The sequence below is a fragment of the Orussus abietinus genome, unplaced genomic scaffold, assembly GCF_000612105.2.
Source record: "Orussus abietinus isolate OABI.00-Male unplaced genomic scaffold, Oabi_2.0 scaffold44, whole genome shotgun sequence".
Taxonomy (NCBI): Eukaryota; Metazoa; Arthropoda; class Insecta; order Hymenoptera; family Orussidae; genus Orussus; species Orussus abietinus.
Window position 1 is genome coordinate 542,887 of NW_019394518.1, and position 22,314 is coordinate 565,200.

The 22,314-nt window shown below is 47.3% G+C and overlaps 2 protein-coding genes across 9 annotated transcripts; one reads left to right on the plus strand and one right to left on the minus strand.

Moving 5' to 3' along the window:
* The first annotated feature begins 8 nt into the window (after window positions 1-8).
* On the plus strand, window positions 9-18,853 carry LOC105699835 (serine/threonine-protein phosphatase 1 regulatory subunit 10). Of its 7 annotated transcripts, none has more exons than XM_012425218.2 (10): window positions 9-97; window positions 210-780; window positions 1,547-1,618; window positions 3,880-4,064; window positions 5,039-6,942; window positions 14,411-14,643; window positions 15,172-15,307; window positions 15,777-16,100; window positions 16,675-16,834; window positions 17,336-18,853. In XM_012425218.2, exons 3-10 carry the CDS (start codon window positions 1,616-1,618, stop codon window positions 18,240-18,242), a joined length of 3,852 nt encoding a protein of 1,283 aa, XP_012280641.1. In that variant the 5' UTR covers window positions 9-97; window positions 210-780; window positions 1,547-1,615; the 3' UTR covers window positions 18,243-18,853. The 7 variants fall into 7 exon arrangements, with proteins under 7 accessions (XP_012280641.1, XP_012280632.1, XP_012280623.1 ...); XM_012425209.2 differs by having other exon boundaries at window positions 210-425; XM_012425200.2 differs by lacking the exon at window positions 1,547-1,618 and adding an exon at window positions 1,663-2,065 and having other exon boundaries at window positions 210-425.
* A 293-nt stretch (window positions 18,854-19,146) lies between these two features.
* LOC105699185 (RNMT-activating mini protein) lies at window positions 19,147-20,096 on the minus strand. Of its 2 annotated transcripts, none has more exons than XM_012424001.1 (2): window positions 19,889-20,096; window positions 19,147-19,597 (listed from the first exon to the last, which is right to left on the minus strand). In XM_012424001.1, the coding sequence occupies exon 2, from the start codon at window positions 19,548-19,550 to the stop codon at window positions 19,245-19,247; it is 306 nt and encodes a 101-aa protein (XP_012279424.1). In that variant the 5' UTR covers window positions 19,551-19,597; window positions 19,889-20,096; the 3' UTR covers window positions 19,147-19,244. The 2 variants fall into 2 exon arrangements, with proteins under 2 accessions (XP_012279424.1, XP_012279416.1); XM_012423993.1 differs by having other exon boundaries at window positions 19,880-20,095.
* Window positions 20,097-22,314: the final 2,218 nt, after the last annotated feature.

Sequence of the window (22,314 nt, forward strand, 5' to 3'; positions counted from 1 at the left end):
GATTTGACTCCGGAGTAGGGGAAGGACCAGAACGAGGAGCGAAAAGCCGAGGCGTATTTCCGATTCGCTTTGGGCAGCTGGTGCTACGTAAAGTTAGGTGAGGACATTTAGCCTAAAGTCAGGGATATTTCGTGCTCGGTCGTCGCGGTACATCGAGGACTCGTCAAGGAAGGTGACTGGAGTAACCCTCGTCGGGTCTCTGATTACAGATGGCAAAGTACGAGAAGATAAATGTCGATCCCCGAGCCTCGTAGCGCCCTCGACTGCGATATCGATTCGATCGGTCTCTGGGCTCGCGGCCACGACACCGCGCCCTCCCCACGCCAAGGGACACGTTTTTCGGTGCACAGGAGATGCTGCATGAAATTATGCGTTGCTGTGAACGTTTGTTGTCGTTAAAAAGGATTAATAGTTGGAAAACCGATGTGAGTGGCTCGTAGAATGAGCTCGCGCTGCACCTCTCATTCTCTGTCTGTATATATCTCTCTCTCGCTCCCCCTATCTCCGTCGATCGTTCGTTCACCCGTTCGAAACGGCGGAGTCTTTAATTTTCTGCAAGAGACGTCACCCGAAACGCGCGTACCCGAGTTACGATACGCGAGATCAAAAGACAGGACTTCGGCGAGAAAGAGGAACGAAATTCGGGGTCGAGTGATGGTTAACGCAACATGAAGATTTCCGGGTCCCGCTGGCCCAGGCAAGCCGAGTCGTCGTCTCGGAGGGACGAAGTGACGCGTCGAGAACGCGACGGACGTTGTGGCCGGGAAGTGACGAGCGGACGTACGTACAACCTGATCATTAAATCGCCGGCCGCGGCCGCCTTTTGCTCGGCTCGCTACGGCTAGTAGCTGGTGCTATTAATAGATGGAGTCGTGACGTATCGGTGCCCGATGCGCGAAGAATGGTGCGCCGTGCCCTCGGCCGGGGAGGGGCCATGCCGATTGGCTCGCGGCGCGGCCACGCCGGCTTCCGATTGGTCCGCCGAATAGCGGTCAAGGGTGGGGGATGCGCAGACCGCCGTTGCGCACCGTCCGAGTCGCCGAGGCAGTCGACTACCGAACGAGGCCCGCTCGCCGAAGGACTCCTGATCTCGCCCTCGAATTTTTCCTAGTTGCAGCGAACGATCTTACCTATTTTACTCGATTCACTAGACATTAGATCGGCAAACGGCCGAGAACGGAGATTCTTACGAAAAAGCGGAAGGATCGGTAGGACATTGACTTTAAAGACGAGCTCGGTTCGGCCGAGTCTCGCGAGGCTAGGGCGCGGCGAGGCGACATAGCTAACCCGACATTTAAGGACTCCGTGGCCGCAAACGGCGCCCTGGATATTGCCTTGCCGATTCACGAGTCGATTCACGGTTAGATTCCCTCGATCTCGTGTAGGCACAAGTGAGTCTTCGCTGATTTCGGCCAGTATACTTCGGGCACGGAAGAGCCCCGCAAAGATGGCGGCCATTCGGGTCGGTTACGATCGCACTTCGGGTGACGCACGAGTCCGGTTTGCTCCCACGTAAAACGGGGCTTTTTGTGTTGTCTCGTTACAGATCTCGTAACGATCCGTCGACCTACGGGGCGAAATAAAACGGCGAGGACGCGCGTGCTACCGGAACAAAATGGTGAGTCCGATATTTTACGATGATCTTTTATTATCTTCTTGTAGGATGCTTTTGCAACGTCGGCCATCTTGATTCGTCGAGTCGCCGCGCATCGTGCGAGGGGGCGCCATGAGCGACGCGACCCCGCCCCACTACGCCGACTCTCTTTTACCGACGCGACGAGTTCCCTTCCTCGGGAATTATATTCCGTTTTCTTGCCAAGACCTCGAGGGATAGATTATTCTCGCGCGAAGCGGTCGTTCCCGAATGCACGGCTCGACTTGGTTGCGCGAGTGCCATCGAAGATATTCTTTCACAATTTTTCCATCTAATGTTGCTACTCTCAAGATACGCTTGCACAGTTGACTAGGATTAAAGATCGCAAGGAATTAGTGCTCTTTCCAAATGTGCTTTGGTTAGAATCATTCCAGTCACGTCGCGCGTTATTACATCTGCTGAATGGTGAAGGTCTGTACCCAAAGCAGAGAATTGTGCATGCAAAAGGGAGGAGATGATTGTTCATATCGTTGGGTAGATTGCGATTGGAAAATGATTGTAGATTGTATAAATGGATGTAAGCGTCGGCCTCTCCTGGTACATCTTTCGACGCCACGTACATAGATTAGAATAGCTGGGTCTTGAATAGATTATACCTTATATTGGAGTACGTCACGTAACTTTCCTTAGTTGGGTCAATTACACGGGTCGGTTGATTACTTCTTATCTTGCTGCGCAATTTGATTAGACACGTTGCAGGTTATAAATAATCGAAACCTACTGCTCGGTAACCCAGAAGGAGCTGTAATGGGATCGTGTACACTGTCAGAAGTAGGTTCTTGTAGATTGAGGTTAACGTTCCATTTTTTGCTTTCTGTTGTAATTTAAAGATGTATTGGAGTATTTGAAGCTAGACTCGTAATGACAGTGCCTGTTTCAAAGGAAGAATCCTATTATACGTCACGTATAGCATGTATAATGTACTAGTATATCTTAACTTTCTTGACATCAGTTGATACATCCGCATATATCATGTTGCTATTTTTTTTCACAATTAAGAAGCGTTCTTATTCAAAATATAGAGTTAATTTTAAAATTGCATGTATTATTCTCTAATTCAGTAGTTCTATGAACAGTTTACATTTTCAAGAGAATTTTAAATAGTATCGACTTCATTTTATAGTGTAATGTCTAGCCCACCCATTTACGTTTATAAAACAGACAAGTATTACGGTCCTTATAGCTACATTTCAGAAACTTCCTACCAAGTCTTAACCGACCCGAGAGGTTTGAATCTATTTACATAACTTAAAAGAAATCAATAGCAAACCTTATTACTACAATTGACTCTTTGTGTGCAACGACCTTCGAATTTCCTTTTAAAGCCATTGTAAAAATAATATGGAGAAACTGGAATCTTTAAGACGCGTTTATAAGTGGTCAAAAGTCCGCAAGATTGATTATTCATAATTGGCGCCGAAAAGTAGGCGGGCTAAGGAGGGGGAAGACTAATATTCGGGTATCTTCGGGAATCTTCGTGAGTAGTCGGTAGTAATCGGTACTGCGCCCAGGGTGGGGTTATCGAGCCGGAGAGCCGACTTCTTCCGACATTCTCGCGCCGTATGCGCAGGTGATAGGATCGTAGTTGCGTAAATAAAAAATTTTTATCCGTTTTTTTTATTTCTACAACCTTTGGACACAATACTGTACACACCATCCGGAGTACTAGTAATCTATTTTATCTTAAAATAAACATGATTAAACACGTCGTCACTGAATCACCCTCAACGCGTATCAAGTTATGCACTATACAAGAATATGGTACGTGTTTCATAAATGTTTGTACGAAATTAAGGGGAGTGACTAAATTCATATTATTTATACATATCACCGTGGTCTGCATAAAATAAAAATTATTTTTTAAGGTAGTTTAAAAGTAGTACAATAATTTTGTGGAACTTGTATTGCCATTTTAATTATTATTGAGACTGAATTTTTCACATCGAATTTTAAAACGTTTTTATTCATTTGTGAGAATTTTTTATGGAATGTATTACAACATATGTACAGGAAAGATTGAAGTCGGGAGGCAATTATTTTACAATCGCAAATCTTGTTTTGATATAAATTGAAGGACAGTTACAAATTATTGAGATAACACAGTAAAGCTAGTTATGTATAAAGATGTCAAGGCAAGGTTACTGCAAAGTTGGATATCGATAAAAAGATGTACTCTGGCGAAGCAGCCAGGCCTTAAATCAGTTCCGTTCTTAATCTGTTTCCAGCCACGAATCGACCCATTATCTTTGCTGAAGTGTCTCAGCGTTTTGCTGGGACCCGATGGTGGCATTAAAAGTAAGGAAGAAGTTCATCGGTTAGCTAACCTCATGACAAAATTTTCCAAGAAGCTCGTCTCAAAATGTATTTACATCCAGATTTTGAAAACTACCAATACGGATCTTCTAAGCCAGTGAGTATAAGTTCTATCAAACATATTATTTAATCCACTATAATTACACGTCACGATCACACAGAGTGTTGTAGTACAAAGGGGTTATTGGCTGTTCACAGGATTAATAGTTTGTTTATGAAGCTGTGTTGAACGCTGGATTAAATATTCTCTAAATTCTCCAGAAAAGTATTCCATGTATGGTTATTTTTTTTGAACTACTAAAATGTAATGATGAGTAATTTCAAGTATTAATGTGAGGAATTAAGTTTCCAGCATGTCGAGACACACGAATGTTGCATAATTGTTCGTACGTGTGAGAAATAAATTGTACATGCGAGAGAAAATTTAAAAGGGACTCTGAACCATTGGGCGGCAGCATTCTATGGGCCGTGCTTACTGATATGTGTCCCACAATTACTAATGTTCATTATAAATACTGTGAAAGTATATGCATCAAATTTAGAGTCTGCGTCTTTGGTGGAAATCGTTATTTAAAATTTACATGTCGAATTCTGAGATTAATAAATTAAAAAAAACTTGTGTACAAAGCTAGCGGACTGAAATGTTAAAGTCCATTATCGTTAAGTATTTCAATAATTAAAACGCAACGCGAATTTACATAAGTGTCCATTTTTTCCTTGATGCATATATTAATTGACCACCATATCACACTACATGGAGGATTATCCTAGCACTGAATATTTCTATTTGCCGACAATTGCTTACAATCATAAAATTTTGACAAGCTATCGATGAATAATTTTAAAACACTGATTCTGAAACTAGACTTTAACGTATTAGAAAGCCATAGTGTTCCTGTAAATACTAAGGCATTGTCGGTCTCGTTAATTCGTACATAAAAGATTTATCATATAAAAATGGAGAGAACGGATAAACTCCTTACAGCATTAATTGTACCCTGAGGACTATTCTTCCCCAGAGTAACCATGTTACTCGGGCCAGGAATTACAAGTTTGTCTCTTCTGTTCCAGGTTTATGGGGGCGGGGGGTTGGAACTTAATTCACATGTGGCTGACGGACGGGATCCTCGCCAAGAACTGGGCGCTGATCCAGGAGTTGCTAGAGCTACTGCTGCTGTGCCCAGTGGACATCGAGCGGCTGAAGAGCAATAACTGCCCGAAGCTGATAAAGGGCCTCTCCAAGGAGGGGAGTCACCAAGGCGTGCGTATCCTGGCGAGCCGATTGGTGGAGCAATGGCTGAAAATCGTGAAAGGCGAGGCTGCTCCGAATTCGGTGCCGGCGCAGATCATGACATCGGTGTCCGCGGCTTCCGGGACAACGACGACGACGACGGCGCCCGCGATGCTACAGCTCGCGCAGCAGCACGCTACCCTGGAGGACCACCGGCTGGAGAAATCGAGCGACGACTCCACGGTGAATCTTCTCCAGGAGCAGGCGGACAGGGTGGCCGCGCAGGTGCAGGTGGTCGTCAAGTCGCAGACGACGGCCCAACCTGGGCAACAGCACCACCACGTGCACCACAACCAGCAGCAGCCTCAGGCTAAGCGACAGTCCATCGTCGTGGTCACCTCCTCGTCTTCCCAGCCGCCGGTGCCGGTCTACAAGATCACGATCCGGGACGGCAAACAGGTGCTGACCAAGGTGGAGACCGACCTGTCGAACATAAGCAATGCCACGGACGTGGAGGTGAACGGCGACGCGGGCCACGAGGAGGAGGACGCGGCGATGGCGCAGGAGGACGACGGGGATCAGGAGGGGAGTGCACTGGACCAGGAGGAGGCACAGGTGGACGCCGACCTCGCGGAGGACACGAGTTCTCCCGAGGAGAAGAGCATGGATAAGGTCGACGGGGCGCAGGCGAACGAGTCTTCCACGGTGTCCGCGGACCGAGTCTCCGCGGAGGCCAAGGTCGGCACCAAGATCGGCAACGAGGTCGACGTGGCCAAGGCCAAGGACGCGAAAGAGGGCGCGGGGCCCGACAGTGGGAAGCTCAGCGACAAGGAGAACCGGGACTCCCTGAAGAAGGACGATAAGAAGGGCGGCGTCGGCGCCGAGAAGAAGGGCACGAGTCATCACGGTTCCTCGACTTCGAAGAGCTCCTCGAAGCACTCCTCGAGTTCCGGGTCCCACCGCTCGGGGTCGAGCTCGAGCCATCGGGCCGGGTCACACAAGTCGGGATCGGGGAGCTCGAAGAGCTCCACCTCCAAAACGGACAAGTCTTCCAGGGAGAAGGAAAAGGCTCGTCATGGGAACTCGTCGAACAAGCACGCCTCCTCCGGGAAGGGCAAGACGGACCGTGACAAGGAGCGGGAGAAGGAGAAGGAGAAGCTGAAGAAGGACCAAGCGGAGAAGGACAAGGCCACCCTGGAGAAGGTCCAGGGCCTGGCGCTTTCGACCAAGATGGGCAAGATACCGAAGAAGAAACCCGAGGACGAGAAGTTGGAGTCCTCAAGGAAGTCCTCGACCGAGTCCAAGGAGAACAAGGACAAGACCGAGACGAGGAAGTCCGCCGGCGTCGCCGCCGAGAAGAAGAACATCTCAATCTCCATCGAGAACAGGAAGAACTCCCAGGACACCGTACCCAGGCCGAAGACGGTCAAGACGTTCAACTCGAAGTTCAGGTCGACCGGGCTCGAGGAGGAGGCCAAGCCGCCGCCCCCCAGGTCGGTCAAGAAGCCCAACCAGCAGGCCGAGAAGAAGGTCGTTCCCCCGAAGCCCCTCTTGTCCCTGAAGAGGCGATCGCCGTCACCGCCACTCACCGCCAAGGACGTCACCGGCAACTCGACGACGGGCGCCTGCGCGAACTCGACGACAACGCCGCCGCCCGATAAGAAGCCGAAGCTATCCCTGGAGTCGCCGCCGCCCGCCGACGAGAAGAAGGGCGGCATCAAGCTCATTCCTCCGAAACCGAAACGTAAGTATCGCCCGGCGCCGGCCGGCGCCGATCTCTTCGCTATCAGTCCCGGTCTGCCTATAATAAAGTGCTTTCTCTTATTCCCAGGGCTCGACCCACGACTCACGCATCTCGTTCGTAGGCTAAGTCCTCTATCTCGTCTCGTCCCGAGTTTCGCATAGCTCTTAAGGTACTGGAATTCCGAGGTAGACGAAGACGCTTTCTCGAATACCATTCGAGTCTCCCTTGACACGTTTCAATGAGTTTCATTTAAAGTAATTACTACGTGGCAACCAAGTCCCCTCGTAAGATCCTCCATCAGATCAGTCATTTAATTTCTAGACTCTGCAACTTTTCTCGTAACCTCGTTTCTTTCTTTTGTTCATCTTCAGTCTACCTTACGGTACGCAATATTCTTTGGTATTCTTTCGAATTCATGGGGGAAAAGAAAAATCTTGGTTACGGTGCATCCGTTACCCAATCGAATCAGATTATGAAATATCTCGTTCTTAGAAAAGTTCCTCGGTTCGTTGTGCATTCTCATGAAATATTCGTCATAACCGTTAGGTTACAGTATTAAATCGGTTTCCTTTTACCCGCGGTTTCTTAAAGACCCTGAAAACCTCGTCACGTTGATGTTCACCGGGCGAAAAGGCGCTACCTCGGAATAACCAGTAGGTCCCTCTACCGGGAAATGAATTTAATTAACATTTGGATATTGAGTTTGCAGGTGGACAGATGCCGACCGGAAGTGGAAGCCGAAACGTGGTTCGCGCCCCGCGCGAGAAGCCCCACGAGCGGCCTCTGCCGGGCGTTGAACGAACTATCGTTCTCTCGCTCTTTCTCTGTATTTATATTGTGCTCCTTATCGTACGCTCTGCCAGGTCGATCTAACTTGAGTGACTTTCTTCCAGGCATCCCGACGCACGTATCTCATAACCTCCTCCGGTGGTGTGTCTCTGTGTCTCTATCTCTAACCCCGGTCCCGCGTTCCCTCCGAAAGCCCAGGCTCGTAGAGATGTATCTTTCTCGGTTTCCGTTAAATGAGCGCGGCGGGCATAGATAAAAGAGAGTCGGAAGAGCCCTAACCTCCCCTCCCCGTCGGCACGCGCCCCGAGCATCCGGCGCCGACTGGAGAGCGGAGGCCGACGCCGAGGACTACGCCAACGCCGACGCCGATGCGCCGCAGGCGAACCCTGGTGGTGGTACCGAGAAGAGAGAAGACCTCGATTTATTTCTTTAATTACGAAGACCTAGCAGGTAACCTCTCGATAAAGTAATAACTATGGACTGTGCTCGCTACGAGGCCCGTGGAAGGGGTTGAGAGGGCGCGAGGAGGACGCCGCGACGCGCGTGCGCGCGAGCCTAAACTCCTCCCCCTTCGACGCGTGTGTGTGTGTGAAATAGTGATTTCGAGAGTAGATAATGGGAAATGAGATAGGAGGGAAAAGAAGGAAAGAGAGGAAATTGACAATCGAAGGAATGGGAAGAGAGCAGGATGCCTGGTGCATCTGTGCCGAGAGAGAGAAAAAAAAAAATACGGAGTCTCGGGGGAATAGCGAGAGAGCTTCCCCGGGACCGAACTGGGGCGCCGCCCTACCGGCGTGTCGCCTAGCGGCCGCTCCTAGAACTACTACTAGGTAAGGCCCGCCGATATAAAACTTTTTTCCTCCCCTGTACATGTACACCTATATATATATTTTTAATGGAGCGTTTGAAATAAATCATTCAGAGATCTGGAAACAAGAGCTTTGGGTTTCTGCTGTGAATACATATACATATAGATATATTAGTATGTATATATACGACGATGTGTAGGTACACAACGTACGTGCATATACATATGGATAGTTATCAGGTCGGTCTGAAAGTTCCGTCGCTTTTTCACCTATGTATGGGGTACTCGAAACGAGGGATCTTTTCGAACGAGCTGATATATTACAACACACAAGTCTCTCGCTGACCGAGCACTCGGCAATGCGACGTGCGCGCCATTTTGTTTTTCTTCCCGACGGCCGGTGGTATCTTTTCCGTGTTGATTCGAGCCGTTTCGTTCGTTCCACCTTTCCGCCATTGGGAAATCCGATTCGTGGGTTCTTGTTTCTTTTTTTTTGCTCGGTTGTTATTGTTTACACTTCTCGAGACGCGGGAGAGTGTGGGAAAAGATTGATGAAATGGGCTACGCCCTCCATCGCGGCATCACCTTGACGAGTGGCCGGGTTAGCTCTCTTTCGAACGTGTCCGCGACCCGATTTCCTTCGCCGAGGTTATTTTTTTCCCCGGATCTGTCTCGTTCCCGCGATGTTTATATCACGTGGCCGGGGCGATATCTTCTCCGCCATGATCGGATATGTACGTTGAGATGTACCGGCACTTTCAATGGCGGCATTGGCCGTTCAGAGGGAATCGAACGCCCGGTCGAGCAATGTCTCAAGTAAAGAGACGCGGTCGTGCCCCGTGCTCTTGTGAGACGCTACCGCGATTCTTGATCTCGCTGTTCGTTTTCGAATTTCCGCCGGGGTGTAGCTGCGATCAGGGCGATCTAACTCCGGAGGGCTCGAGGGGATGGGAAAGGGGTGAGGGAGATAGCAAAAGACCTGACTAGATATCCCTCTTTGTTCACTCGATAGAGACCTACCATCGCTCGCGGTCGATTGAAACAAAGGCCTCGAGGACAGCTGCTCTCTCGCGAGACAAACGAGACGGAAAGATCGAGAGGCCCTCGCCTAATTTTGGAGGCTGCGGAGGAAGCGAGAGAGACCGACCTATGCCACCCACCGTGGCCGGGAAAGAGAGAGGAACGGTCCTTAGAGAGAATATTCGAAGAAGAGACAGAAAAGAAAAGGAGAACAAAAAAAATGGAAAAACGACGCGGAGTCAATCGCAGATTTCGAAATCGCCGTCCACGACTCATGACCCCCGAAATTACGAAACGTTCGCTCATTAATACGCTCCAATATACCAGTATATGCATCAAAAGAAAAGCGAGTAACGAAACGCGTTTTCGCCTCTGCGGATAGTCCTACAGTATATATATATATATGCATTTTTGTTTGCATTTATTTATTGCGTCTATTTGTAGGATCTCTTTTTAAATCGTGTTTCTTACGGCGGATGCACGTGACGCGATAAATCCGTGCGAATTGGACTGTATGTAGACATTCGGTAGAGTCTCGCGCCAAGTTACGTATTACGTGTACATACGAACGGCATTGAGTTTGTTAACTTAGGTTTAATCGAGGGTTTAAATGAGGGTTTGACCACGGGGATGTTGAAATACTTGATTTAATTACGTGGATTAGGAGTCGCCGCGTGCGTAGACACCTTTTATTATTTGTACGGTTCCGTTATTTGGGGTTTTCGGTTCGTTCTAGTCGTTCCTGGAACGGGAATTGTCGGGGAATCGATAGGCAGTCGAGAAGGGGGGAAACGAGCCGTTTCTGTTTCTTTGTGTGCCTCGGAGTAGCTTTTCCACGGAAATTTGTCCCAGGGTGGATTCGGGAAAACGGTTAGACCTGCTTCCTTTCTACTGGAAGATACTCTACAGATTCACCGGCGAGTCGCTTCCACTTTTCAAATGAAAATCCCAGCCTATTCTCATAATACTGAGGAAAATTACCGTATATAACAATAATAATCGCCTCTATTTATTCTTCTCCTAAATCGTGAGATTATTCGTTCCACGATAATCGAAAGTCCTCGTTACGTACATTAATAATTAGATAAACCGTTACTACCGTTTATTTCCCTATTCTATGAGATTATACTTATTCTACGAGTTCTCTGTATTTGTTTCTATTTTTATTCGCATCTAAATCGTGCTGTTATGCCCGAATTATCGAGAGTTCTCAATACAGTACAGTAAACCGTTATATTACCTATTCCTATGTTCTACGAAACTATTCTTGGCCTTGTGAACATTCTATAATATTCATCGCATTCAAATCGTGCAAACGTTCCAGAATAATCGGAGTTTTTATTACGAAACCGACAACCGTTACAATTTCCCGATTCTACGAGTAAAAATAATCGCCTCTCGTATTATTCGCATCCCGAAATCATGCGATCATTCCAGAATAATCAACCATTTTCATTACGCTACCGAAAACCTTTTACAATCGTTTATTCCCATACTCTACGAGTACTCCAACGGAAATAGTCGCTCCCGTTCATTCTTCGCTCTTACTCCTTTCGACGTACGGGCGAAATTCATGGACGCGTACATGCAATAGTCGACCAAACGTAAAATATATACAATTCGCAGCTTAAGGTTTAGTTTAATCTATCTTAGCGACTATTAGCTCCGGGTTAATCGGAAGTGATGCATTGTTTATCTTTCGGAGCAGTTAATTCACGGCCTCTTGGAATTCCGTGCATCTTTTATGTATCTGTGGTCAGGGGTTCGTCATAGAGCATCGAAAACGAAGTCTCGGGGAGGCATACGGGGTATTATTAAACTCGAGGAGTCGGCGAGGTCGCGCTAATCCGTCGCAAAAAGCTGCCAAGTGCCCGCAGCGCAGCGTCGCGTTGGTCGTCCGGGGGTGGGGGTCGATGTTTTCGTGACGGGCCTCTCCCGTCGCGCGTCTACTCGTGTCGGCCTCCGACCGCTACTAACCGTCCCGCCACACGTCGACCCTCCGGGCTCGCGCCTAGTGAGAGCATTCGTCACACCGCCCGCGTAACGAGATCGCTCACCGACGTCGACGCGCGTCGAATGCTCTCGATCGAATCGACCGATCGGAGGCGTTCATCGTCCTCTTATGCAACTTTTCCATCAAGGAACTCGTAAAAACTGGGAGATCGAGAAACTCGGTAGAGCCTCGGCCCAATGCTTTTGAAATTGGAAAATATACCATGGAAAAAGAAACGCATAAACTGACGTTTCTTCAATTCTAAATTAATACTTTTCTAAGAGGCGCGTCTTGATAAGTGTCGACTTTCTAGAGGTGGCTTTACGCCCTTGTTTTCGAGTTTACGGGTGGGTATTTTTTTGGGGGGTTTTGCTTTTGGTTTTTTTTTTTTAACGGCTTCCGGAGATTGGAGGCTCTGTCTGAGAATAATCGATTTAGAGATACTTGTTAGAGTACTCTATTTAGAATTGTAGGAGTTTATTGACTAAGTTAAACGTATCGATCGAGAATTACTCATTCGGCAACTTAAGGTTAGGTACAGGCAGTTCCCACTTTACGAATTTGTATCCTCGCGGTTTTTTTTTATTTTATATTGTTCGAGGAGTATGGTTTCTCGATTTACGAACTGTCGACAGGGAGTTATTAATTCGTAAGTGGAACTACTTGCAATGTATGCAACGGAATGGCTCTTTTTATTTCTAATGGCTTTGAGAATGACTCGGTGAGATACGTGAAAATGTCTTCCATTTTTCCTCATCTCGTGGAAGGTAATTTGTAGAGTCCTTCCATTGCATCGTAAAACGGCCAATATTAACGCGGAGTAATAATCTATCGATAACTAGTTGGTAGCGTTAGGTATATTTCTGAATTAACGATTACCCGTTACGTTCGATTTTTAAGTCCTCGGCCACTTTTTTATTTTTTTTCTTTACTCAACTCGAGCCTGCGTTGGACACTGCGACTCGACCTTGGAAGAACGAAAGTAAAGAGATATTAAAATAACGACATTGTATACACACTCGAAACGAAGCCTCGGCGAGCATTATTATTTTATTCCGACTCCGTAAGAGAATGCGAAAATCCCCCGTGCCCCTTTCCCCGATTCCCTGCTTGTCTTTTTTACTTGTTTGAACGTTACATCCGTGAGAAGGTACATTTATAGTATGCGTAATGCGTGCACGTGTGATATGGACAGGATATTAGGCGCTTCTGTTGAGCGGCCATGTTTTTTTTCCGCCTAAAAAATACGAGTTTATGGAACGAACTATAAATTATCCAAGAGGGATACAAAGTGACGATGCAATTGCGTATAATATTGCACATGCGCCGCGTGAGGTCAACGTTATATGCACTTCTTTATGGAAATAAGGTGCGACTCCTCGATGATTAATCGAAGCCTGGAATTAAAGCGACCGTTAGAAAAAAGAAAACAATTCGATTAGATTTAGTAGATTTACGCGTTAGTAATATTTAATGTAGACTCTTATCGGTCGTATTTTACCTCGGACGTGACATTGCAAGTTATGTGCAACGTGCTTGCGGCCGATAAGGGTTTTTAAATATTTATTCGTTAATGCCACGCGTGTTGTGTACTTTTCCCGGCCTTGTTCGACGTTGACCGTGTTTTGCGGACGAAAAAAAAAAACCGCGCCTAATTGAACCGATTGCTGTCGATGCGGAGGAAAGCTTTAATTTACGATATTATCGCCGGGGAATAAGGTGCAGGTTTTTAAGAGGCATTATTATCCACTTTGCAACCGAGCGAGACCTTGAAGGCCCCTTCTGTTAAAGCTAAATATTCCCGCTGTAAGCGGTTGAGTAATGTAATGTTTGCGCACTTTCTGGGTATTATTTAATTATCGCATTCTATATCTTACTCTGCTAAGTGTATTGGGAACTGGCAATGCACTCGAATGCCGGTAAAACTGCGTTTTTCGCGGGATGAGTACCCCGACCTTTGTCGGAAGGAGCGGGTCTTAAAACAAAATGGCGCCGAATTTCCACTCCAAATCCTCGGGATCCTTTCCACTTTTTTCCTTTAACGTGTTTCCTGGCAGATCGCCGATGGACGGTCGACGATGGCATCGTGCTCATGCAATTCTTTTCGCAGGATATAAACTCGCGGATGCACCGAAGCCGAATTTAATGTCTGAAATTAATGAGACGTGCATAGGACGCCGGGATTATGGATGTATTTCTCTTGATGGAAATATGCATATATATATGTGTTAACGTACCTACGTCTGCTTTTTGCTCATTTACCGCGAGATTTCCTGATTGGACGAGATCTTAATTATATTCCCATTTCTTCGGAATTCTTTTAGATTTGAATATAACGATATCTTGGCTTGCAGTTATTTGCCGGGGATGGACCATCACTGGATCTCGTGCATGCAATTGTTTCCAAATTCGTTTTAGAACATTCACGAAGGATCTAGGCGGAGTCGAAATTTCCTTGGAGATGCCGAAATCTGGAAACCACTTCTCTGGACATGGAAAACGAGCTCAATTTATAAGACTTGTTAACTTTACGACGTACAGGTTGAGTGACTCACTTCCGGGAAGATGGCTTCCTCGCATCTCTTTTTATACATTTTTCTCGAATATATTAATCCATGGGTCCTTCACTTTCATGTAGTTATTCGCACAGGACGATTCTTCATCGAAGGACCGACCAGGACGGAGGGTCTAGAACTTGAAATATTTCCTATAAACGGAATTGTTCGTAAATAACTTTCGGCGCCCAGATCCAAGATGGCGGCGGAGGACGAAGACATTCCCGGACGACGCTGATGCGATTTAATCGACTTTTAGGGGTGTTGTTGCATTGTTGACCTCGTTTTTTTTCCTGATTACAGCGATGGTCCTGCAGGAGAGCGACATGTTCATGGACGCCTTGACAGCCTCGACGAAAAGTAAGGAACCCAGGAAAAGGAAGAGGCGGACGTCGATCTCGAAGGAGGGCGAGGCGAAGAAACAGGAGCTCGCCAATTCCGGGAATAGTGAAGGACATCGAGACGTCACTCCACCACCTACTTCCCCTCCCAGTTCTGACGACAAATCGCCGGTTACCCTCAAGCCTAATCTTAAAGTAATTACTAAGTACCGCCACGATGCGATTTATTATTTCATTCACGAGCCCAATCGCCGAGTACCACGAGAGGGTCCCGAAATTGTCCAAAAAATCGATTATCAAATCACTCATTCATGTACTTTATGTATCATAATAACGTTAGGTTTAAGTGGTATCCTTAGACTATTTCGATTGGTTCTTTTCTATCGGATCCCAAATTTGCATTGTTAATTCCCATTTATATTTAAACCCAGTTATGGGGTTTCCGATGCCGAAATAATTTGATTTTAACGCCACTTTTGCTGCTCCATTAAATTTCTGCTGGGCTCAGTCTGCTTTTCTGGAATTTAAGCGGCAGTCTTGAAAATCAACGAAAACAATGCAAACATGCCGTCCAATAACTGAAAAGGACCTTTTTCATTTCATGTAAAGGAATATTTTGTGGTCCCTTGGCAGGACTCGGCGTGGCTCTCATTATTTTTCCATGAACGTGTTAGTTGGACGCGAAAGGGAGAGTGAATTGACGCTCCGTTATTTTCCTCGCAGTTTTATCAAGATACGTTAGAAACGGACGAGGAGAAAGAGGAGAAGGCCGAGGACGACGCCAAGAAGGACAAGGAGGAGGAGTCCGACGAGAGGAAGGAGGCGAAGGAGGTCAATGACGAGGACGAGAGGAACGGCAGTAAGTATTGGTCTGCCATTATCTAAAAGCTTTAATGAAATATTCGTCAATTTAAGGTGATATGAAAGGGTCATTTTACATATCTAAAACATCAAATATTTATAAAATGTTCCTCCAAACTGGATGCACCGGATCGATGGAAACATCACCATGTGATTATGGAGGAGGTCCTAAGAAAAAACCTGGTGCCCGTGAAATTTAATTATCATTGAAATATTTTTTTTGTTTAGCCCAGACTAGAACCAAGAATATATATATATTTTTTTTTAATGAAATTTCATGAGCAAAACGGTCTTCCTTACGATCTCCATAATCACGCGTTGAAATTTTAAATGATTCGGTGCACCCAGGGAAAAGTTTTATAAATATTTTTACGCTTTATATGCATAGAGTGGTACTTTCATATCACCTTAAAAATCATTTATTTTGTTTGTTTTATTAATTGAACGTGGAATCGTCGCATTTGCAGCGCCGACCCCAGAGGACGATGAAGACACGAAGGGGTTGGGTTCTGACGAGGAATCCTCGCCAGAGGGTTCGGATTCTCGTAAAAAGGACTCCGGTGCGAGTCCTCGCTCCGAAAATCGTTTCGTCGATGGACTCAAGAGCGTCCTCCTGCTCCAGAAGCGAAAGGGCCCGAAGAAGAGCCTGAAGTGGAAGACCGACCTGGAGTCGATCAGGTACTTCGAGCTGGACGAGACGGAGAGAGTCAACGTGACGAAGACGTTCACGGACATGAAGCAAATGGAGAAGCGATACGAGCGAGAGGCCTTCCAGATGGCCAGGAAATTAAGTAAGTGTCCCATTGTAACACCCCGAAGAGGAAACCCTTAACCGGAGATTGAGTCATTTTGACCCTAATGTCGTCATTTAATATATCCCGAGGATTATGAAAGCGGCCTAGGGTAACTTTTTGTTGCCCACTTCACATTACCATAATTCGGATACAACGCATTTTTTACTTAGCATATAAAATTTATGAAATCAACTAATAATTGCACATGAATTAGAGCCTTTTTGGCCTAATGCCATACATGCTGAGAGTCATGAAATTTTTCTTTAAGGAAACTAAGTTCACATTATTGGAATTTAAATGGATATAACATAAGATACGGGATAAATTCATTTTTTGTTTAGTTTTTTTTAAATCTAAACTATATATCTTGTATCTGCACTTTGCACGTGCAACTCGGCACTTTATGTTCCCAAGCTGCTGCGATTAATGATAGTCGAAAAGAAATGTGACTGTCTTTTTTTTTTTAAGCGGGATATATATATTCTTAAGGATTTATGGTCATAATGTGCCAATATCTATTCAATGGCTAATCGGTCATGAATTCCAGATCTAATGGAATTGAATTTCTCAGGTACCGAGGATCACATGGAGGAGAAGACGAGGTGGAAACCTTTGATCCCTGTAGACGTGCCGCCTGCTCTGGTGGAGCCCGGCAAGGACAGTCGAGAAAAAGATGTACAGTATGCCAGGGAGAAGGGAATACTACAGGCGCTCTATTTCAACCGGAGCATGTAAGTGGAGTCCTTAAACTCAAACACCTTGGATGATTTTCCCCCAAACGTAACCATAATATACCCTACAATGACTACATTTCCATCGTACTCCTAAATCCGGGATTCATCGGGTCTAAATTCTGTAAGTTCGAATTTAAGTACCGATGGAGACGCTCAGGATCGAATCTGCTTATTTATTATTTCCATGGAGACATGTAATTTACTGGATCCGGGGACCCGATAAATCCCGAATTTAGGAGTACGACGGAGATGTATTCAATGCATCTAATTTGCCCTGATCATTTTGTATGCATAAAGACCTGGTTATTATTAATCTGTCAGGGTAAATAACCGTATATCGACTCAGTTTGACTGTAGTTTGATAAAACTGCACCTTCAGTACAATACCAAGTGATCGGTGTAAACTAAGCCAATGTGCCTCTGCTTTTACTTGCCGTGATAACGAATTTTATTGAGATATTCAACTGATAATTAATAATGAACCCTTTCCGAATAAAGGATCCCCGACTCGGCGGCGGAGCCGGACGAGGAGCGGCACCATCCGATGACGGACCCGAAGGTGATCCCATTGGACGACCTGACGGGGAACAAGGAGAGCGAGAAGGACTTCACGTTGGTGCCGTGGCCGGAGCCGAAGACGCAGGCCAGCCCGACGCTGACGACAAATTTCCACTATCGAACCTTCCCGCACGGCCAGCCGACGATGATGGCGCCGATGGGCGCGCCCCAGGGCGCAGTGGCCGGGATGGGCCCGATGGCGCAGATGCCGCCGATGGCGCAGATACCACAGCAAATGATGGCCGCGGGGGGTCCGGGCCCGATGGCGCAGATGGGCCCCGTAGTGTCTCTAGGAGACATGACGTCGATGCCGCCGCCTCCGCCGCCGCCTAGTTCGACGGGGGCGGCGGTAGGTGGTGGATGGCGCACGGGGGACGGGAAGGTCGTCGTGCCGGACGTCGCGATGAACCCCGTAGGTTTCCCCCAGCCCGGGATGGACGCGCCCATGGGCCCACCCATGATGGGGGGGCCCCCCATGTACAACCAGCAAGAGGGCTTCGGCATGATGGGCCCCGAGGAGATGGGCTACGGCAACATGCCGGGCGGCTTTCAGGGCCCACCGGGCCCCATGATGTTCGGCCCGGGGCCGAACTTCCACGGCGGGCCCCGACCCGGGGGCCCGATGCATGCGCAGAGGGGGAGAGGCGGGCCCGGCTGGTACCGTGGAGGGGGCGCAGTAGGCGGGGCCTCCGGGCCTGGTAGGGGCGGCGGGTGGAGGGGAGGAGGCACCTGGAGGGGCAGCGGCAAACAGCCGCCCGTGTGTAGGCAGTTCAGTAAGAACGGCTACTGCCGGTCCGGCGACAAGTGCCAATACCTCCACCCTGGCGTCAATTGTCCGCCATATTGAGGGGAGACGCTCGCACGCCGTGAAGAACGGAATTGGTGTCGGACCTTAGATGGCGCTCCGCGGCCGTTGGAACGGCTCGATGGAGATCCTCGGGATGCCCGGTAGAGGGCGCACTGCCAGAGATTCTCCCGTTTCGGTCGGTCCATTGTCGTTTCTTTTTTCTTCTTTTTTAATCTGGATGATAATGGACCGCGGGGTCTCGCGAGAATTGTATGCTCGTGTACATTCGGCTGTATATATGACAACGTATGTGTATAATTTTGTACAGGATGGAGTGGATGGCAGTCTCGGGACGAAGCGTTTTAGAATGCGACGCGCCTCGTACGTGTGATAATGTCTGTGTATAATTGTACAGTTGATCGGGAGCCCTCAGGGCCTTGCGAATGAGGAGCAATGATTTAGGTTAGTTGCGAGGAGCGCATGATGTACATTCTAATTAAGGGACACATCGCGATCGAGACAACCTTGTATTAAAGATTTTTTACCGTCTAAGTTAAGAGTAGCGGTTACTTTTTTTTGTACATGGTTGATCGTTATGTTTGTATATATCGATTGTTATACGAGAGCTGCTTTAGGAAAATACAGGAATTATAATTATTTTTGAAGATGCCTCGAAACGTGCCATGCTTGTTCATTATTTCCTTTTAATCCGTTCCTTCCTGTGTTGAGAGAGAATCGATCTCCTGTTCATCACAGTGGAATCTTGTTTGTAAGACTCGGTGAAATAATCATTTCCTAATTTCTATAAAGATATTGACTGCCAGGTGCATTTTATTTTAATGCTATGTCACCTGGATATGGGTGACGTGGCAGTCAACATGTTAAAGAGTATTTATTAAATTTATTTCTTGTCTTCGAACTTACGGTAGTAAGACTATTTGGTAAAAAGATGAACACTCATATATACTTATGTACAAATATAAATCATTACGAATTTATTAGTGACAAAATTATGTAAATGAATCACATAACACGGTCGTCCTATTTTTAAGATATTACTCGTTAATACGGTTTGGTATTGCGGTGGTACATATGATGCTTGCCAGCGTATCGCTCTATTCTTTCGCTCCTGTCGTGATGCCGTCGATCCCAATTGTGATTACGGCGATTTTGATTTTGACGATTCCATTCGCTTGCGGGTCTGCGAGGCTTGTTGTACCATGGGTCCACAATTGGTGGTTTTCTTGGTTCTGCCGAGTAAATTGCCATGAAGTCTTTGTCCTTTTCTGAATAACGATGTGCAAATTCCTCCTCGCATTCGGCTATGAAATCCTGGTTACTTCCAGTTACTGTTTGTGTCTCTGCCATTGTGCTGTCTATGCTTACACAACTTTTAAATCACTCCAAGTCTACATCTGGAAGATAAATAAGCAAATTAATCCTTTCTTATGAATGATAAACATTAAAATCTAATTCTTAAAAAATCTGGTTTAACGGTATGGGTATTGACAAGATTCTATCGATTAATTCGAATACTTAATGTAAATTTCATAAGAAAATGGGAATAAAAAATTTACTATCAAGATAAAACAAGTTTGAATTAGTAGCATATCGTCTTATCACTGAGTATCTCGATAAAATCACGTCGTTCCTTCCATCAAACTAACCTCTTTTGACAGTATCTAATGTTTACTTACATTACGTACCCGTTACATACTATACAGAGTGATCTTTTTGTAACGCTATCAAATCATAATCGAAATTAAATATTGTACATCTTTTGTGCGGGTTGGTTTGCCCATTCGCAGTGAATTTGCTTCGTTAAATCTTCGCGAGCGCAAACTTTATTCGTGTATGGACACTGCTATTCGCCGATGGCATACCTCGCGAACCTACTGCCCTCTCCGGCCGCGTGGCGTACTTAGCGGTGGTAGCAGCCCGAAACAGAGATGAGTTGGGAGATTGCTCACGGGCAGGATCGTGCGATCGCACCCTGTACTGCCCTCTGGTTTCGTACGTTAGCTTTCACCGTGTTTTGCCCCCAAGGGCGGCGCGACGAATTTCTGATAGGAGCTCGCGCACTTGGGATGGCGGTACCATCTACCAGTCGCCGTTGGCGGCTCACGTACTCGGGATGGTAATACCATGCGGCAATTGACGGTGGGGGCTCACCTATGCTTACCGACACTGCTCGCTTTTGATGGTAAGGGAAGAACACTCGTGTCGCTCCATTTGACTTTATCTACTTATCTACTACTATTAAGTACATTGATGCCACGAAGTCGACGTGATGCGGAGCTTTGGGGCACGCGTCGGTGTCGTGTACGGAACTCTCGTGCAGCGAATCTGTGTAAGTGCGATCGCTCCTAGAAATCTTAGCGCGTCCCAACCAGCCAAGCGCCAAGCTACGGGTCGAGACGTTGAGTATGTGTGCGTTTGGCGCTACACTCGACGAGTATGCGTGAGAGTCGAATACTGCGAAAAATCATCCCGAGGCTTACCTAACTGCAGATATAAACCGAGTCATTTCGCGTATGATTTTTACATTTCCCTACTAGCGTTATTGAGCGTTTTTCGATAGTTTTCGAACGTTTTCGAATGTTATCGAGTGATATTTTAGTGTTTTCGATCGTTATCGAGCGTTTTTCGAGCGTTTTCAAGCGTTTTTCGAGCGTTTTCGAGTGTTTTCGAGCGTTATCGAGCGTTTTCGAGTGTTTTCGAGCATTACCGAGCGTTTTTCGAGCGTTGTCAAGCGTTATCGAGCGTTTTTTGACAGTTTTCGAACGTTTTCGAGCGTTTCTCGATCATTTTCAGAGCGTTTTCACGCATTTTCAGAGCGTTTTTTAGTGTTATCGAGTGATATTCTAGTATTTTCGATCGTTATCGAGCGTTTTCACGCGTTTTTCGAGCGTTTTCACGCGTTTTTCGAGCGTTCTCGAGCGTTTTCGAATATTTTCGAGCTGTATCGAGCGTTTTTCGAGCGTTATCCAGCGTTATCGAGCGTTTTTCGACAGTTTTCGAACGTTTTCGAGTGCTATCGAGTGATATTCTAGTGTTTTCGATCGTTATCGAGCGTTTTTCGAGGGTTTTCGAGTGTTTTCGAGCATTACCGAGCGTCTTTCGAGCGTTATCGACAGTTTTCGAACGTTTTCGAGCGTTTCTCAATCATTTTCAGAGCGTTTTCACGCATTTTCAGAGCGTTTTCGAGTGTTATCGAGCGTTTTTCGAGCGTTTCCCGATCATTTTCAGAGTGGTTTCGAGCGTTTTCAAGCATTTTAGACCGTTTTTGAGCATTACCGAGCGTTTTTCATCCGTTTTCGAGTGTTTTTGAAGGGTTTCGAGCGTTTTTCAAGTGCTTCCGAGACATATCGCAGGCCGTACAGTGCCGTTGAGCGTTGTTAAGTGCAGTAGAGTGCCGGAGAATGCCGGAGAGTGCCGGAGAGTGCCGGAGAGTTGCCGGAGAATGCCGGAGGGTGCCGGAGAGTGCCGGAGAGTGCCGGAGAGTGCCGGAGAGTGCCGGAGAGTTGCCGTAGAGTGCCGCAGAGTGCCAGAGAGTACCGGAGAGTGCCGGAGAGTGCCGGAGAGTTGCAGCAGAGTGCCGGAGAGTGTCGGAGAGTGCCGGAGAGTTGCCAGAGAGTGCCGGAGAGTTGCCGGAGAGTGCCGCGGAGTGCCGGAGAGTGCCGGAGAGTTGCCGTAGAGTGCCGTAGAGTGCCCTAGAGTGCCCTAGAGTGCTGTTGAGTGCCGCAGAGTGCCGCAGAGTTGCCGCAGAGTGCCGGAGAGTGCCGGAGAGTTGTCGTAGTGTGCCGCAGAGTGCCAGAGAGTGCCGTAGAGTATCGGAGAGAGCCGGAGAGTTGCCAGAGAGTGCCGGAGAGTTGCCGGAGAGTGCGGAAGAGTGCCGGAGAGTGCCGGAGAGTGCCGGAGAGTGCCGGAGAGTGCCGAAGAGTTGCCGGAGAGTGCCGGAGAGTACCGGAGAGTTGCCGCAGAGTGCCGGGGAGTTGCCGCAGAGTGCCGGGGAGTGCCGCAGAATGCCGGAGAGTTGCCGGAGAGTGCCGGAGAGTGCTGGAGAGTGCCGGAGAGTACCGGAGAGTACCGGAGAGTTGCAGCAGAGTGTCGGAGAGTGCCGGGGAGAGCC

Excerpts from the sequence above, each read along its gene's own strand:
- LOC105699835 (XM_012425192.1), top strand. The coding sequence starts at position 2,402 with ATGGGATCGTGTACACTGTCAGAA. Across the intron at positions 16,101-16,674 it reads CCAGATGGCCAGGAAATTAA|GTACCGAGGATCACATGGAG; the intron begins GTAAGTGTCCCA and ends TGAATTTCTCAG. Across the intron at positions 16,835-17,335 it reads CTCTATTTCAACCGGAGCAT|GATCCCCGACTCGGCGGCGG; the intron begins GTAAGTGGAGTC and ends TTCCGAATAAAG.
- LOC105699185 (XM_012424001.1), bottom strand. The coding sequence starts at position 19,550 with ATGGCAGAGACACAAACAGTAACTGGAAGTAACCAGGATTTCATAGCC.